We start from the raw sequence: 19,393 nt of genomic DNA on the forward strand, positions 1-19,393 counted from the left end.
CCATTGTGTTTAGTAATTAAAAATAAAATTTGTCATTTAATTACAGCAGAACACATTGACTTTAACATATCAAAAAGCCATTTTTATGGCAGAAACACAGAGAAAGTTTTATTACTACTGGACTTCCATGTCTGGACTCTACCTTCTTCCCACCATAGTCCCCTGATATTTCATTGCTTAAAAGACCATTTACATTACATCCAAACTCAACTCAGTTGTGAGTTGTGCTCATGATTATATTACATTTTATTTTCAGCTTCTTGGTGTAACAGTGGAAGGATAAGACCTAAAATACTTTGGTGTAGCTCGAGTCACTGCTTGAAACAATTCCTCCTACTTGATCTATATAGGTAGTGCCTTTGTTTTGTCAGCTTAGGGTCAGAAAACTCATGAAAACTATTTTATGATGGTAAAAGTGAATGATAATCTATAAAATTAGGCTGCATTATTTACATACCTAACAGTACAGAAGTGTAAAATATTCACAAGTTCTAAGGTAATTCACAGTATCACATGCATCTACTCAAAATATATTACACTGAGAAAACAGGAAAGGAAGCCTTATACTTTCACTTGGATTGCAACTGAACTCATCAACAGTGCAATACTGTCAATGAAGGGACAGTCTTGCTCCACCCTATCCTCATTCTCACTCTTCCCTCCTCCCATATATCTGGCCATGACATCCTATTCCATCCCTTTGGCTAGCTCTGCTATTAGTTGAGCTACTGATTTAACTCAATCTAGCAGAAAAGTACAAGATTTTTTTTTTTTTTTTTTTGCTTGGCCCATTTTTTGGCATGGTAGAACTGTTAGAAACATTGGAGTTCACAGAACAGTCTGACTGCCAGATTGTGATGGTACTATTAACAAGATTCTGCTCAGTCTCATTTCTTCTTTGCTATTTTTGTATTAAATTTCCTTATCATGGTATAGAATGAACAGCCCCAATCATTTGATTTCTAAGGCTTAGTTCTATTACCATTTTCACTTTAGCAAAACTGTTCCTCTTGCTTCTGCAACATCATGAAGAGCTAGTGATTGAGTTTGCAAGATTACAAGAAACATTCTAGAACTGCCTGCTTCTTCCTTTTTGAAGGAACTACTCATTATGTTACAGAAATTCACAACATCTTCTCCAAATTTATGGGCTTCCTTTTTCTCCCATTTTCTTGCCAAAAACCTTTTAACATTAAGATGACCAGACACTTCCATGTAATTAATTTATATCTAAAGATTTTTGTGTCAAATTTGTCAATTAACTTACAAGAGGTTTTATCCTTGTTCAGTGACAAACAATCATCACACAACTTACCTCCTCTCAGACTATTCAGCCAGACCCCCTCTGTTCCACAGATCTTTCTTGCAGTCCATCTTTGCACCTATTTACTACCTACTCGTCTTTTATGACTGTGGAGGGCCACAACCATCAATTCAGATGAAGGTTCAGCTGTACTATCCAGTGCTTTCTTTCTAGTCTGGTTTCCTCAGAACAGCTTCTTGTAAAGCTACTTACGTATTGACAATACTTTCTTTGCATCAAATACTAAGACATGCCATACTAAAATAAGAATCAAGACCAATCCCTGGGTAACTCCAGTGTAATTATTCCTATTTGATGATCACTCTTCTAATTATAATAACCACCTCTACCAGTACTTCTCTACAATTCTTTTATTAATCTCTACATTAAATAATAATTTTCCATACTGCACCTCATCAAGTATTTCAACTTAGTCCCACTGAACAAGACCCAAAGACTTAGGCATGGGATCAAGTTATTAGAGCAACAATGAATATGTCAGCTGAGCTACGGTTAAAAAAAAAGTGCATGTTCTCCAACACAACAAAAAGTAATTCAGTTTAGCTTAATCATCCAACACAGTGGGAAAAGGTTGAACTAAATTCCTCCATATGTTCTATGAGCTAAGAACATGCAAACAATTACTGCAGCACAGCTAACACAAACTAATTCAATGTCCTGGTAACTTCACCAGTTTTCTGTGTGGGTCAATTCTTTTCTTCCCCAAAATAAATTCTAATGTCCTTATAAGCATCTCTAAATTTGGAGTTCCAGCTCTCTTCATATCAAAAGCTACTGAGACCAACTGGCATTACTAAACAGGCAAAACTTAAAGTCACACAGTAATTTAGGTTGAAACAAACCATTGGAGGTCATCTGTTCTAATCCTATGCTCAAAGCCCAGCTAATTTTGAAGGTAGATTATGTTTCTCAGGGTTTTCTCCAGTCACTTTCTGATTACCTCCAGGAAAGCAAAGGAGTTCTAGATGAATGTTTACTTAAAGTAAATCCAGCTTGTGGCCACTCAATTCAAGACAATTTCATATTACAATTCTTAGTGTTTTAGCTTACTATCAGATGAAAATCGAAACAAACAATTCTTTGATTTAAGTTATCAGTAAAGGACTTGGCAGCTTCAAATTGTACTTTTGCTGCATTGGTCTAAAGATACCTCATCTGCTAGAGATTTTCATTCAAAAAATATTTTTGATTCACGCCAACCTATTTCTTTAGCTGATCATAATAGCAACAGTGCTTTCCCACCAAGCTCACTTCAATTTCTCTTTTCTAGGAACAATGTACATCAATCAATAAGGATCTTCCAGTTCTAATTTCACTGTATTTTCACTATCCCAGCCACAGCCAGTTTACAGTCTACACACTGCACTAAAGTCTTCTGCTCCAGGTTCTATAGATGTTTCAGTCAACTTAAAAAGGCCATTTCCAGCACCATACCTCCTAATTTGTCTTTCCCTACCTGCCCTAAACCGCTACTATGCATATGCCTATTTCCCCATGCTCTTTGCTTCATCCTGCCAAATGAACTTGCTTCTTTTCAAGTTTTATATCTCATTGTATACCTAGCTTGCTCTTATCTTCCATAACCTAAGAAACCTTGAGATTGAGAATGAAGTCTTTATTCACAATTATTGGACTACAGTGCATGAGAAAAGTATTTTTTGAAAAAAACCCACTGACAATCTTTGAAGAACATCTATACTAGTTTTTACTGACATTAATGAAGGAAAATACTAATCAAATCTTTCTAATGCATTAATATCAGGAAAAATACCACATATGAAATACCACCATGATACTGAACTTCCTAGATAAGACTCTCTGCAGTAAGCTGCGACCATGTCTTTCTCCACACTAAATCTCCAATCCCATGTCGACTTGATTTTCTGGGGGGTGAAGGGATGTACTGTCTTGCAATCTTGTAGAATTCATCCCAGAGCAAAGGCCACCACAAGAAATAGCCTTGCCCATATTGCTGTCTGCTGTATGAAAATTCTTTCACCAAGTGAAATAAAGTATTCCCAAGGCAGATGTGTTTTGCTTTTATACATTGTAAGCTGGACTTAAGACCGTGAATGTAACTGCAGTGTTAGTATCAGCATTTGGTATTGTGTATACTCAGAACTGTGATTCTCAACCAGTGTAACACGTAGAAATCTTTTTTCCCTTTGCAAATTTTAAGTCATAGAATCCCAGAATGGCCAAGGTTGGAAGGGACCTCCGGAGGGCATCTGGTCCAACCCTCTGCCCAAGCAGGGACACCCAAAGTAGGGTGCCCAGAACCACGTCCAGGTGTGAAGATCTCCAAGGAGAGAAACTCTACAACTTCTCTGGGCAACCTGTCCCAGTGCTCTGTCACCCACACAACACAAAAGTGCTTCCTGATGCTCAGAGGGAACCTCCTGTGCTCCAGTTTGTGCCCATTGCCTCTTGTCCTGGCACTGGGTGCCACTAAAAAGAGCGTGACTCCATCCCCTTTGTACACTCCCCTGAGGTATTTCTAGACATTGATGAGATCCCCAAGCCTCCTCTTCTCCAGGCTGAGCAGTCACAGCTCTCTCAGGTTCTCCTCATAGGAGAGGTGCTGCAGTCCCTTCATCATCTCGGTGGCCCACTAAGTGGCACTCCATTGGACTCTTTCCAGTATGCCCATGCCTCTCTTGTACTGATGAGTACAGAACCAGATACAGTACTCAGGTTGTAGCCACACCTACACTGAGTAGAGGGGAAGGATCACCTCTCTTGACCTGCTGGCAATACTTCACCTAATATAGCCAAGAATTTCATTAGCCTTCTTCACAGCAAGGGCACATTGCTGACTCGTGTTCAACTTGGTGTCCACCAGAACCCCTAGATCCTTTTCTGAAGAGCTGGCCCCCAGCATGTACTAGTGCCTGGGGTTGTTCCTCCCCAGGTGCAGGACTTTGTGCTTCTCCTTGTTGAATTTCTTGTTATGCTTCTCCTTTCCATCAGATCCTTGTCAGCCCACATCTCCAGCCTGTGAAAGTCACTCTGGATGGCTGCGTGGTCCTCTGGTGAGTCAGCCACTCTCCCAGTTTTGCATCACCTGCAAATTTACTGAGGATGCACTCTACCCCATCGCCCAGATCAATAATGAAGATGTTAAACAAGACTGGACCCATTCCAAAACACAGAGGCCCTGAAGGGTTAATGATGACCTCTGCCCAATTCTACACTGCAAAATCCATTAAGCTATAGTATAGTTAAAAAAATAAAAGCATGCTTCTATGTAGATATTTAGCCTGGAAAATTCCTGCCTGAACACTTACATTTGGTTAAGTTAAATTAAAACACCACCACCAAGAAGTCCACACCTTGAGAACAAATTCCTTAAAACTCTGGTTCTGCTGGGCAGTCAGATTTATTCCCCTTTTCAAAAAAAAAATTCAAGAAACAATTGAAAACCTCTTTTGAACTGCACAAAGATCTTCACCAATGAAACTGCAGCAGTGTTTTTGATATAGAAAAAGAAAGACTTCCAAAGTGTTTTTTCCACTTTGAAAGTCTGTATTTCTTTTTCCATATGATGGTAGAAAGCTTAAAATTATTTTAGATCAGAAGTTGGCTAAGCAGCAGATGTTGCTGATCAACAGCAATTAATGAAGAATTGGTGTCCACTTAGCAAAACATTATTGTCCAGTTCCAAAACAATACAGGTTTGTCTAATTTAAATATCTACATAATAAAGGTTTTCAAGTGAGCAACATCCTTTCACAAAAACAAGCTTAGATGAGAACTTATAACTGTTAGATCTAATACAGCAGAAACGTCCCTTGTTACTTTTATAGATCAACACTGATAGAAGGCTTATCAGATTTCCTGTGATTTATCAGCCCAAGAATGACAGAGAATTAAGAGCATTTAAATTTAAGAAATAAATATTAAATCCTCCCCTGAGAACACTTTGCTCCTGTCTTTTAATAGAAAAGGCCAATATCTGGAAAAAGTGAAGCTTTGCTAAAAAAAATAATACATTGAAGGTAGAAAAAGTTATTGTTTTATTTCATTTATTTATTAATATCAGGAGAATTTAACACAGGGATATAATGCTGTCTATTTTATCAGGTAATAACTTCAGGTGACTTGAGATTGTAAGATACTCCACAGACATCCTAATGTGGAAAATAAAGTAAGCTGTGCATTAAGAAAATTAATATCTTTAGCATTTATTGTCAAGGGAATTTACTTTCAGAAGAAAACAGTATTTCCATACAGGGTATGCAGCACGTGAAAGATAAAAAGGATAGCACAAATAAGGCTCCCTATAAGCCTTGCATTTCATCACACCAACTGATTTAACTTAATGAATTACGGTTCACGTGCACGTAAGCCCAAGGAATATAAAAATGCTCATCTCCTATGTATCTATGTACTAACAACCAACACATACATTTTAACTGCTGCTATTCCAGCTTGGTTTAGAGCACTGAACATAGAAAACATTCTTTCTAGAGGCAAAGGACATTGTTGTATATTTAGTTTTAACTTTCTGAAGAGTGCTATTCTGACAGATTTAAAACTAAGGCTAAAACCAATTGTCTCAATCCAAATTATAGTTAAGAAGTTATTTCTGAGGAAGGTCATGTTTCTTGCATATTTTTTCATTTAAAGAAGCGATTTGCAGGCTAGCTTAACACGACATTTAAACTACTCTTAAGCATAATTTTAAAAATACAAATATCTAGAACTTAAGACAAAACAATTAAGCCTTATTTCTTGAAAACTCTAACTTCTTAGAACATTTTGGCGTTAAGGAAACTGTACTTATTGAGACCCAACTGCAGGATTTTTCAGTTTCATAGACTGTTCTATCAATAGCAGAATAGCAAAGCTCTGTCTAAGAACGTAATTCTGCAGTTTTTCTTTCAGTGATATTAAGATTGAAACAAGTATGACCTAACTCTCCAAAAACTGAATGAAGCACTACAACCTGCTGCTTCTTTAGAGAAGGAGATAAAGAGGAACTACTGAATAACTGGTCAGATGAAGTTTCAGGTGTGCTAATGAAAGTTGGGCAGAGTGAAAAAATAATCATCATCATTCAACTCTTTTCTCCTGAACACACTTAACAATAAACAGCATAAAATGGTCAAATAAAATATTCGGTTACAGTAAGTTATTTTGTATTTTAGAAGAGACTTCTGTTTTTCTACAGCCTGTCACTTGATATAAGCATCAAACTTTAATGAAGATTGAATATAACTTTTTAGAACTTTAACAAAAAATATTTCCTATTATTACAATTCTGTGAACAAAATATTGACTGTAATGCAATTCACTAAGAAACCAAAGGGAGACCTGAAGGTATGCAAGTGTACAACTCTCTTGAATCCTGTTAAATTTTAGCAGCTCCTGGTAACGCATTCTACAGTCCAACTACACATGACCTGAAAAAGACAGTTCCTTATAGCAATTTTAACTTTCTCTTCCTTGTTTCTAAGAACATCCTTCTATCATTCTATTACAAACAAAAAGTACTGATTGCTACCGTATAGCTAAATCATGTGCTATCAATAATTCATCTCAAAGATTAATATGTTCATGTTTTGAATATACTTTTACTGTTTAATCTTCACATTTATTCTCACTACCTGCTTTAAAACCAATCAAATCAGGTAACGTTTATCTCTGTACATCAGACCATAACTGCAAGCATCTACAACAGTGATGCAATAAATGCTCTGTATCTACCACCCCCATACTCAGTTGCACACAACAGATGGCTCTTCCCTATATTACTTCCTTCATCATCAAAACATTGCTTTTATTCAAGAGTCTAGTTAACAGCCATGTTCACGATGATAGCACAACACAAAAAAGAACTGAGCTCAAGATGTCACATCTGCCTGAAAAAATACTAGCTACTAACATTTTCCCTGTCAGGAAAAAAAAAAAAACCTAAAATTGGCAAGTTCTCTATTAGGTGAGAGAAACTTCACTAGTAAGGAAAAATGTATTCAATTCTTGAAGCATTCTATATTTCCTGCCTTTAGCCACTACTTTGCTTTTCTAGGTACCAATAACGCAACTACACTTTACCATTTTTGCATCTAGGTAACAAGTTTTTACAAATAATTTAACACCCCAGAGTTAAGCCTGCAATCATCAATACATTTTGAGGTTACAACTACAAAGGACTTTAATATTAACAGAAAAAGTTTCCCAAGTGCTCGGTTCTTAAAGTCATGAGCCTGTTGCAAATTTCACCTCATTGGCAGACTTCACTCTTACAAATGACAAAGCTTCCTCTGATTACTGAGGCACCTTTCCTCCCCAGTTACCACCACCTCCTCTGATTCCCTGTCAATAGTCAACTGCAGTACTGGCACACAGCCCATGCTAACAAACCCAGAGCTCCTTACTGCCTTACTAATGTTGGCATATCTCACTTGAGGGTGACACCTGACTGGTTTGGAAACAAGTCTACAAAAATCTTTGCATAAACAGCACTAGCTTAATGGAGGCTTCTTGTGTACATTAAGCAAGATAGAACAGCATGTTTAAGACAACACTTAAGACTATCATAGATTGAGCAAAGGAGAATCAGCACCATACACAGCTTGATCATATTAAGACTTTTTGCTAAAAACGCATAACCTTTAAGATGGGATGCAATTCAAGGCACCACAGTCATAAAATTCACAGAAAGAAAGCATTTACAATTTTTACACTCTAATATAAGTAGGTTCATCCTGTGATAAAATTATGATTACTTTTGTTCCCCATTCATTTTAAGCACAGCACCTGAATGCCACACTAGCTATAATTGCAAGAATTCACTTCCACATGGCTGCCTAGAAGACTGCATCCTAACCTAAACTCACAGGCATCATGATCTGCTCTGGACCCAAATAGCTTCCTTTGCCCTTATGTGTTACAGCTCACAATACTGAATGTATAATATTCACACTACTTGAGGGCAATTTAAAGTTAACAAATCACTCCTAACTACCCAAGGATCTCCCACCTGTCTCATTACATCAGAGCCTTGGTAAGAACATCACTAAGATGAAATTCGAAGAGTTACTCTATCTTCTTGAAACCAAAATTTTAACACAAGGTTGGTTAAATGAGACCATCACATTTGCAAGCAAAGAAAAGCTCACTTCTCTATCCAAATGTTTCTCAATGCTCTCATCTCTCCACCAGCATCCCCATGTTTCAATCAGCCAACTTTAAAATAAAAGCGTAACAATAACTCTACAGCACCAAATCAAGAATGTGAATATTGTTTTTTACACGTGAAAGACAAGCCAATATTAAGCTCTTCATTTCAAATTGGAGATACGCAGTGGTTCATGTGAGTTATGGAGTGTGCGCACACAAGAGAAGAGGACTGGTATCACCAAATTACACATTTATTTCAGACTCCTAAATAGATTAATACAGTTACTGATATAAGTAACAGATGAGTTTTGCACTGCATGCAGATTTATGTTAGGTCCTAATACCACCATCAACAGAAAGTAAAGCTATTGCAGAGAAATTTCCTGTATGGGTATTTGCATAATCTAATTCTTCTCTCATTAAGTCATGATATTATTGATGTGCAGTTCATAGAAGAATTCTAAATGAAGCGGGCAGCAGGAAATTTTATGCAGTAACAACACTAAAAGAAACAAGAATGCTTCTAATCCATTATTTATAGGTTTAAAGGGCACTTAGCTCTTTTTCTGCCCTTAAGTATGAAATAAGGTAAGATTTCAAACGTGCTTTATGAAAACTAATATTTATGAGCAAATAAAGACATCTATTCCCTTTCTTATCTAGTCATTTCAGGAGCTATACTGCTTACATGTTACAACAGTAAACATGTTATCAACTCCTGAACACTCTGCTCATGAATCTCCCAAACCCAAGTTCTAACATCTGAGCAGCTACCAATCATTCACCCAGCACACGAAGGATGGGAGAGTATTTAAGTGATCCACCATGGCCACAAACAACCTAGAATAATAGGAAGATGCATAGTAATTTCTATACCAATAATAGCTTAATTATCTTTTCATTTCTTGATGTTACAAAGCTATTTCCTTGAGCCCAACACTTCTAATACATTGCATCTTAACTACCATTAAAGCAAATTCGACTTATCGTTTTGAGCAAATAGAATTCCAACAGGCTTCATTCTGGTCATCTATGAGTCTACAATTAAGCATGGAAAACCTCTATTGCAAACACCTTTCAAATATCACTTAGTTAGCATGTCGGATTTTCTCCTTTGAAATTATATCTCAAACTATTTAGACTCTCTACTTTCTGATGCAAAGTTCTTTTTTTTCCCCCATCTGCATGTTTTCAACTGAAGATTTAACAGTTTTTTCACTTTGAGATATTCCAAGTAAGGCCTATATCTAAAAAGAACTGCAAAGACTTTTTTGCACTTAACTGAAGTGCTGAAATCAACAGGATTCTATAAATCATCATAAAGAAGCACTGAGATTCCTTTTAAAGTTCTATCCTGAAGTTCTCCCAATGCATCAGAATTTGACGGCCATTTTGTCAAGAGAACCCAAAAGTGTGACTAATCATGTTTATTATGAACATTTGTTGCATTCTATAATACCCACAGGAGTAAAACTTCTAAAAAGCCTACGTCAAAAAAAAAAGGTCTGCAGTTGCAAGCGTCTAATTTACTCTCCTAAAACAACCTGCTGTTTTGATCAATTTTTTGAAAACCACAGAGTAGTTCTGTGGCCAGAAAAAGTCTACTGTAGAGTTATGAGGCCCACCTTCGTGATAGCTAGCAGATAAACATTCATTTGTATTCTCTACAAGCCTGTTCTCTAATGAGACAGGAATTTTATTATTTTTATATGTTATGATACTTTGAATACTGGTAACAATCTTAAAGAGCTTGTTGCAATATTACATCTTCAATTATCTTACCTTGATGCCATTACCTCTAAAATATGCTAAAGTAGAATATACATTTTGTAGTACTCAGTAAATAAGCTACTAAGGACCTGTCAAACCCGCTTTATGAAGGTAAGACCCCCTTTCAGATACTTTAAGCAATTTGTGTTTTTTGCTCAAAATATTAAATTTCTCTCTTATGAAAAGACCACTTGAACACCAATCACTGTCTCTCATCACACTCAGACATGATACACATACAAACCATTTATAGAACACAGAGTCTTACTGATATACTTGTGATAGGAAAGGAAAAACCTTTTGATCAGTTTTTCCATTTTCTCAAGAACGCATTTATGATTAACTAGGAAAAGAGTTCTGAACTTGAACTTTATTCCAATTATACTTTAATACTGCAATGCAAAAGGAAACTCCAACTGAGTTGTTCGGGTTCTTAAATCTATACATCTCCTCAGCTCCACAACAAAAGGAAAAATAATTTAAAAAATTCATCTCCACTTCATAACTGCAGTCATATGGATCTCATAGTTTATTATTCACTTAAAGATCATTTATTTTCTTATCAAGAAAAGAAAATCCTCTATGCTATTTAAAAACTGTTCTACATCCCATGAGGATCCAGTTTCAAATTTCACTATAACTGTCAAGTAACACAAATATGCCGTGAGCACCTCATCTTAAAAGAACTAGAAGACGTGCTAAGTTTAATCCCTTCCTTTAACTATTCAACATTGGAAGTAAATGAAAATAAATGCATTTTACGTCCATTTCCAGGAAAGAACACATGCACCAACTTGAGTGTCACTGCAAGACCTCCATGAAATTGTACTGTCCTGAAACTACACCAGATATGCAAGTTTGACTAGCTGGTTAACAGTAGCACACATTTGCATTTGTTTGTTAATAATCTCCGATATATTTGCTTTATTCTTCTGTCTTTCCCATTAGTCAAATTTAGGTGTCGAAGATGACCTTTATTAGAGATATATGAAACAAATAATGGGGATTCAAATGTTGGCTTCAAGGTGCTACTCAAATACAAATTAAAAATGTAAAGATGTTACTAGTTATTTATTTTTTTTGCCAAATTAAATACATTCATTTCAGAAAGAGACAACAGATGCTACCAATTATTACTTTTTTTCCCCCAACTCTAATACATCTTTGATGCACAAAGATACCAAGATTTAAGGGAGTATGTCATAATACATAAAAGCGGTACAGTTTCAGGTCCCTGAGCTCCACTCTAAGACTTGCCCCTGGTCCTAGATATCCAAATAAGAAAATCTTTTTAAAAGGTGCTTGCTTGGCCCTGAAAGTACATTCTCTATTTTCTCAGACAGAACATTAATTATAACATTGCTTCAGTAGAATAGGACCATCCCCTGTATTTTCTGGAGCTTTAGCTCTTGCCTTACTCATCCAGTCTTCCATAGGTTGGGCTGGTGTCATTTTGACATACATTAGAAAGGATTCTGTCCTCCCACTCTGACAGAGGGGAAAGCAAAGACCTAGGGAGCAAGCCCCATTCTCCCTGGAACTGAAGGAGAAGAGCCCAGGGCATCAGGCAGTAACTCTCTGGTGTTGTTGACTGCAAGTAGCCATTTTAAATTAAGGACCTTGAGCCCTGATGCTGCCACTGATTCTCCTCCTCCTCAGTGGTGCCCAGCTCCACCGCTCCACCCCCACACCACAGGGGACACGGGTGGCAGCAGGATAAGCAAACACCCGCGGCAGTGCGGGCGAGCGAGGTCCCTAGCACAACCAACCCGGGGAGACGGGGTGCAGCAGAGGCCCCCAGAGGGGGACAGGCAAAGGCGGCAAGCCACAGGCTCCCCCCGAGGGGGCGGGGAGAGCCCCCTCAGGGACAGAAAAGGGGAGAAGGGGGCTGCGGGCCCGGCCAGAAGAGAGGGAGGGCGGGGTGGGGAAGGGAAGAGTGGCGACAGTTACCTGTACTGAGCAGCAGCCCCACTATGGGTGAATCCAAAGTAGTTGCCGGTAGCCATTTTGGCATCTTCTCCCAGCCGGCTGGGCACTGCGGCGGCGGTAACCGAGAAGAGACGGCGGCGGCAGACGGGGCCATAACAGGAGGAAGAAGGGAGAGAAGGCGGGGGGTAAGAGAAGTGGACAGACGGACAAGAGACAGAAGGAGCGCGGCAGCGCCTAGTGAAATGCGGTGCCTCAGGACCCCCACTTCCCCCCTCCCCCGCCTCGCAGCCGCCCCCCGCAAGCGCTGTTACTTACCATAGGTGAACGAAACTACCGGGCATATAGGAATCATGAGTCCGAGGTAGCGGCAGCAACGACGTGACGTGACGTCTCGTCTCGTCTCAACTCTCCCCCCCCCTCCCCCTTACGACCACAATCACCCCCTTGTCCCCACCCACCTCCGGCGACAACAGCGGAATGCGGCCGGGCCGGCGCCGAACGCACACGCGAGATGTGCGAGGGGCCGCTGGGAGCTGTAGTTCGGCCCATTGCTGCCCTCGCCCGCAGAAGGGCGTGCTTGACGCCGCAGGAGCTGCCGCGCATGCGCGGGATGTGCAAAGGCTCTTGGGAAGTGTAGTCCTGCTCCATGAGGCCCGGGCGGGAGGGAGTGCTGCATGTACCGCCCTCCTTATTCCCTCCATTACCGTGTTTTGCGCCCATAATCACACCACAGACGTACCCCTTAACTTATATGGCAAACTATAGGGCCGATTTCTCATTCCTGCCTATGCAGGCATGTGGGAATAGAAATGTTGTTTTTGCAGTGTTACATTGTATAGAAGGAAGGAATGTGGTATTGAGATATGCTTACAGTGATAAGAAAGCTCAGCAGGTGACCTCCTAAAATGCAGACAACCAGACTCCTTAGAGCAATCAGGTGAAAATCACTATGTTAAGTCAAGCCAGATAAGGGGAGAAAACATTACCACCTCAAAAACAGGCCGGCAACTGAAGGCCAGGCATTGTCTGTGAAGCATCAGATAGATTGTGAACCTGGATTACCCACTCCAGTGGGGAAACAGGGGAGGGTCCTGTCATCAAAAAGTATATAAACTGTGTTTTTGGAACTAGTGGGTGCGCTCTCCTGCTTGTGGGGCGCCCGCCATTGCAATCGCGAATAAATTACTACTTCACTGAGATCCTCGCCTGAGCCTAAGTTATTGGCTACGGAGTGTTTCTCACAATTTGGGGGCTCGTCCGGGATCCAGTCACCTACTGGGGAGCCCCACCGCCGCAGCAGCAGGAAGGCATGCCCCGCTGATTTCAGCGGTCCTGTGCATCGGCGGTGGCGGTTCTGCGGAGAGCTGACAGAGGGCCCGAGACTGATTAAAGAGGCAGGATCCATGAAGTAGTGGGGAAAAGGAAGAAGGTAGGCACTCCGGGTTTTAAGAATTGATCCGGTAACTCTGTGCACAGACCAAGGTAAGAAATATTAAGTATTGCCTTGGGGGTCGGGTGAGACTGTGTGATGTGTGATGTGTGATTGAGACGTACTTTTGTACGAAGCGAGTGTGGAGTCCTGATCCGCGGTTCCGTAGCTCCGCGAGGGGCGCGGCCGGAGACGGACGAAGCGTGAGATAAGGGAGAGGAAGGAAGAGTCTCGGGAAATTTGGTGTATGGTAAGCCCTTGCACAGGGAGGTGCTTGGCAATACACCAGGGAAATTTGGTGTGCGGTAAGCCTCGCACGGGGAAGTGCTTGGCAGTACACCAGGGAAATTTGGTGTACAGTAATCCTTGCACGGGGAAGTGCTCGGAAGTACACCAGGGAATCTGGTAAACTCATAGGTGTGCGGTAGCCCTTGCACGGGGAAGTGCTTGGCAGTACACCCCCATTTTCCAGAATAGGAAAAATGGGAAATATGAGTTCCAGGGGACAGGGAGATATCCCTGGGGGAGTGCCTACCGAAAGTTCTTCCTGAAGAATTATAAGAAATTGGAAAAATAATCTCAAAATTGGAGGAGATGGTAAAAAAAAAAAATATATATATATATGGTTAAATATTGTGTATTAGTCTGGACAAAAGAACCAATTAAGGAAACAGCAGTATTTTGGCCAAAATATGGGTCTGATGAAAATTCAGGCTTGAAATTTATGTGTAAACAATAAGATTCCTTTTTTTTTTGGAGGAGGAGCCAAGTTATGCTCCCTATAATCCTAATATTGCACCGGTGGCAGCAGCAGTCGCTCCAGGAAAGGGACTGCAATTAACACTGTCCCTAGAGAAGAGCGTACTCTAGGCTCTGGCAAGAATTAGAACAAGGTAGAAGAGAGATTGAGAATTTTGCCTTCCCTGATACTAACAGTGTTAGCGTAGCAACCACATAACCACCAAGTGATTATATGAAGGTGCTTTATTCAGCGCTGGAAGCCGGGGCAGGTGCCCAAATCTGGCTTCAAGTCCCGTTACATCCCAGCCGTTATTTATACATTCAACATTACGTAAGGTATACATATTCATTACAGGTTGCAACATCAGCCTCGCATTCCATTCTAATTAGCTCTCCTCCCATTTGCACATGCGTGGTGCTCTCTGGTGGTCGTCCAGGTGGTCGTCCAGATGAAGTAAGGAGTCTTCCTCTCTGCTAAACTTTTCACCTTTCTCACTCGACGCATGCTCCCTCCGCTCCTTGGTTCTGCTTCAACTCATTTCAGCACTTCCAGGCCCTTATCCAAGGTCAGGTTGTACCTGTTCCCTCCCAGGGTTCCCCTTCAAAGATTCATTTGACTGTTCAGTATACTCCCTAAGTTTCCCAGTATACATAGATTATTTGATAATATACTCCCTAAACTTCCCAGTATACATAAATTAATTGATAATGTAAGTACATTTGGCAATGCTTAATTATACTGTATGACCCATCACCTAAGAGACATTAATAAAACATCCATTCGATTCTCCCCAACACTAACATTTCCCCCCTTTGAAAATACTTCACTCATACCAAGAGCAAGTATTTTCATTACTATTAGGTTGATAGGGTGTTCTGGGTGATTCCCAGTAAGGACTCTCATTATTCGGCGATTCCATGCACTACTCCTAACTATTTCTCCTTTCACACACGAGAACATTACTCCCATTGCAGCGAATACAATTAGCAGCAGCACAATGCTTTGTAGGAGGGACTTGAGCCATCCTTCCAGATGAAGGCCTAGTCCCTCAAAAGTTGCTCCCAACCAATTTTGCTCAGCTTCTTGCTTTTCTTCCTCTAGCTCATGTTCCACATGAGCTAGTTGGGATATGTCATTTTCCACATCTGTAGTTACATTTGGAATATGTACACAGCAATGATCAATTCTGCCTTTCAAATATCCACACACCCCATGCTCTTTTAACAAAAGCATGTCCAGAGCCATTCTGTTTTGCAGGGTCTTTTTGGTTGTAGCCTGTAATTGTAAGTTTAAATCTTTGAACCCCTTCTTGGTTACCTTTGCCAACCTGTTTACCAGTAACATGTATATTCGGGTTCGGTTCATGAGACTCATAAGGTTTTCCATACATGATTTCATAGGGACTTACTGACATCCCACTTCCTGGCTTTATTCTAATTCTTAGCAAAGCTATTGGTAAGGCCTTTGGCCACTGTATCTTAGCTTCCTGACAAATTTTGCTTAATCGTCCTTTTAAAGTTTGGTTCATCCTCTCTACCTGACCACTAGATTGAGGCCTCCATGGGGTATGTAAGTTCCAGGTAATTCCCAGTAACCTACTAACCTCCTTAACCACACTGGCAATGAAATGTGGTCCCCTGTCTGAAGAAATACCCAATGGTACACCAAATCTAGGGATTATTTCTTGTAGTAACCATTTTACCGTTTCCTTTGCTTGGTTGGTGCGACAGGGAAGGGCCTCCGGCCATCCTGAAAAAGTATCAACCCCTACCAATAGGTATTTATAACCTCTTGCTTTAGGCAGTTCCACGAAGTCTATTTGCCAGTAATCTCCAGGCTCTATCCCAGCCCTAGTTCTTCCCATCTCAGCATGTTTCCTTGCTACCGGATTATTCTTTAAGCAAAGCTCACATTTTGACATTACTGACTTTGCCATTGTTAACATGTGTACCGAGATGACACCTCGTTTCAAATAGGTCACCATTGCTCCTGCACCCCAGTGACATTCATTATGTTTTATTTGTAAGATTTCTCGCATTACTATAGGAGGCACTATGAGTTGTCCTGTCGTAGTCACATACCATCCGTCAGGATTCTTCTGGGCCTTCATCAAATTTGCAAGTCTCTCTTCTTCTGCCAAATACTTTGGGTCTTTAGGTAATTTAAAACAAGAGAGGCCTACCTTTGATGGAATTAGAGCCATTACTTTCCATACTTCACGCGCAACATTCCGGGCCGTCAAATCTGCCAGTCTGTTACCTTCTGCAATCTCTGACACCCCTCCTTGATGGGCTTTACAATGCATTATGGCCACCTGTTGGGGTTTCTGTACAGCTGTTATTAATTTCAATATTTCTTCCTGGTATTTTATATTAGTCCCTTGTGAGGATAGCATTCCCCTTTCTTTCCATAATGCCCCATGTACATGAACTACCCCGAATGCATATTTTGAATCTGTCCAAATATTCACGTTCTTACCCTCGCTTAGTTCCAGGGCTCGTGTCAGGGCAACTATTTCTGCTCGTTGGGCTGAAGTTCCCGGAGGTAGGGAATTTGCCTCAATCACTACCTTTGATGTAGTTACCTCGTATCCTGCATAACGAGTCCCATTTTCCACAAAGCAGCTTCCATCCGTGAAAAGTTCCCAATCCGGTCTCCTCAGAGGCTGATCCTTTAAGTCTGTTCTGCTGGCATAGGTATGTTTGATGATCTCCACGCAATCATGACTGAGGTCTCCTTCCTCCGTAGTTGTTCCTAGAAACACTGCTGGGTTCAATAAGTTAGTAGTTCTTAAGATTACATCATCTTGCTCAGTTAGTATAGCTTGATATTTCATCATTCGGCTGGGCGATAGCCAATGGCCCCCCTTTTGCTCCAATACCGTAGTCACCATATGTGGCACGAACACCTCAATTCGTTTCCCTAATGTGAGCTTCCTGGCTTCCTGTATTAAAAGGACTGTGGCTGCCATGGCCCTTAAACACGAGGGCCATCCAGCGCTTACCGCATCCAATTGTTTAGAAAAATACCCCACAGGTCTTTTCCAGCTCCCAAGTCGCTGGGTCAGTACTCCTAATGCCAATCGTTGTCTCTCATGCACAAACAGCTGGAAGTCCTTTGATAAGTCCGGCAAGCCCAAGGCAGGCGCCTTTATCAGGGCTTCTTTTAATTTCTTAAAGGCCTCTTGTTGTGGCTTTCCCCAGGTAAATGTACAGGCCTTTTGGGTTTCATAGAGGGGCTTTGCTATGAGTCCATAGTCCATTACCCACAGTCTGCACCACCCGGCCATACCTAGGAAAGCCCGTAGTTCATGCAAATTTCGCGGCTCGGGGATTTCACAAATAGCTTGTATTCGGTTAACTCCCAATTTTCTTTGTCCTTGAGAAATTTCACATCCCAAATAAATTACTGTTGTGCACGCGATTTGTGCCTTTTGTTTAGAAACCTTGTACCCATTTAGTCCCAATTGATTCAAAATATCAATAGTTACCTGAATACATTCTGACTCTCCTTCGGTAGCTATTAATATATCGTCCACATATTGTAACAGCAGGTATCGATCCTTTGGTACCTGAATCTGCCCTTGGTTAATCCAATCTTCTATTTCTTTAGCTAGTTGACTGCCGAAGAGGGTCGGGCTATTCTTGAATCCTTGAGGCAATCTTGTCCAGGTCAGTTGCATCTTTCGTCCGTTCCGTGGATTTTCCCATTCAAAAGCAAAGAGTTTTCTACTATCCTTGTCAATGGGTATGCAGAAGAAGGCATCTTTTAAATCAATTACCGTAAATCACTTATATTTCTCTTTTACAGATGTTAACAATGTATAAGGATTAGCCACCACTGGGTGAATATCTTTTGTTATTTCGTTTATTGCCCTAAGGTCCTGCACTAGCCTGTATTCCCCATTAGGTTTCTTTACTGGGAAAATTGGGGTATTATATTCGGATTTGCATTCCTCCAGAATGTGGTAGCTAAGAAATTTATCTATAATCTTTACTATTCCTAGCCTAGCTTCTAGCTTCAATGGGTACTGTTTAATCCGTACCGGTCGGGCCCCTTCCTTAAGTTCAATTTTTACTGGCTGGGCTACTTTTGATTTTCCGGGCACGTCCGTTTCCCAAATCGTAGGCATTACTGCATTTTCTACCTCTTTTGGTATATGAGGAACAGCCTTCTCTTTAGTCATTAATATTTGTCCCACTTTTGATTCCGGGATTCTCATAATCAATTCTCCATCTTCAAACGTTATGGTAGCGTTTAGTTTAGTTAACAAATCCCGTCCCAAAAGAGGAATAGGGCATTCTGGTACATATAAAAATTCATGCGTAATTTCTTTACCTCCAAACCGTAAATCAAGGGGTTGTAAGAACGGCCGTATTTCCTCCTTCCCGGTGGCACCTACAATAGTAGTTTTCCTTTCCCCTATCTTACCACTTAATCTATTGAGTACTGAATATGTGGCCCCTGTATCAATTAAAAAATTTTACTTCCTTATTTCCTATTTGAATTTTTACTAAGGGCTCTTTAGTTTCTGCTACCGGATCTCCTAGTCAGCTACTATATTCCCCCAGAACCATCGCCTTAGCTGCTTCTTGGTTTCGGAACGAATTTCCCCCACCAACGATCAGCTGTCCACGGAGAGGGCACTCGTTTTTCCAATGACCCTCCCCCTTACAATGGGCACATTGGTTAAGACCCAGCCGGTTTCCCCCTGAGCTCGGGTAGCCTCTCCCTGTTCCTCTACCTCGACCGTTAATATTTCCTCTTCCCCTGCCCCTTAATCCTGCATGTTCTCTCCCTTGAATTACTGCTAATAAGTTCTTTTGTTGCCTTTTTGTCGTTTCCTTTTCTCTGTTATTATACACTTTCCAGGCTATTTCCAACAGCCTATCCAAATTTCTCAAATCTGCACCTTCCAACTTTTGCAATTTCTTCCTAATATCCTCTTGGGCTTGTCCCAGGAAAATGAGTGCCAATTGAGCTTTAGCTTGCTCAGTCTCTACGTCTAAATCTGTATATTTCTTAGCAGTTTCTTTCAATCTCTCTAAAAAGGCGGAAGGTGATTCCGCTTTTT

At 40.6% G+C, this 19,393-nt stretch overlaps 1 protein-coding gene and 1 non-coding gene across 6 annotated transcripts in view; both read right to left on the reverse strand.

Moving 5' to 3' along the window:
- LOC125181538 (zinc finger RNA-binding protein-like) overlaps positions 1–12,818 on the reverse strand; it is a 47,317-nt gene extending 34,499 nt beyond the window's left edge. For 3 of the 5 annotated variants that reach the window (XR_010827348.1, XM_066987379.1, XM_066987378.1), the window contains exons 1-2: positions 12,607–12,818; positions 12,170–12,254 (exon numbers count right to left, since the gene is read on the reverse strand). Coding sequence is in view for 4 of the 5 variants with exons in the window: in XM_066987379.1 (XP_066843480.1) it covers positions 12,170–12,254; positions 12,607–12,796 (275 nt within the window). In the remaining variant the exon portion in view is untranslated. The other 2 variants (XM_066987381.1, XM_066987380.1) reach the window with 1 other exon arrangement.
- LOC125181539 (small nucleolar RNA SNORA66) lies at positions 921–1,053 on the reverse strand. The gene has a single exon (XR_007160444.1). It is a non-coding gene; the product is annotated as a small nucleolar RNA SNORA66 (small nucleolar RNA).
- Positions 12,819–19,393: the final 6,575 nt, after the last annotated feature.

Source organism: Anser cygnoides, chromosome W, assembly GCF_040182565.1.
Source record: "Anser cygnoides isolate HZ-2024a breed goose chromosome W, Taihu_goose_T2T_genome, whole genome shotgun sequence".
Lineage (NCBI taxonomy): Eukaryota > Metazoa > Chordata > Aves > Anseriformes > Anatidae > Anser > Anser cygnoides.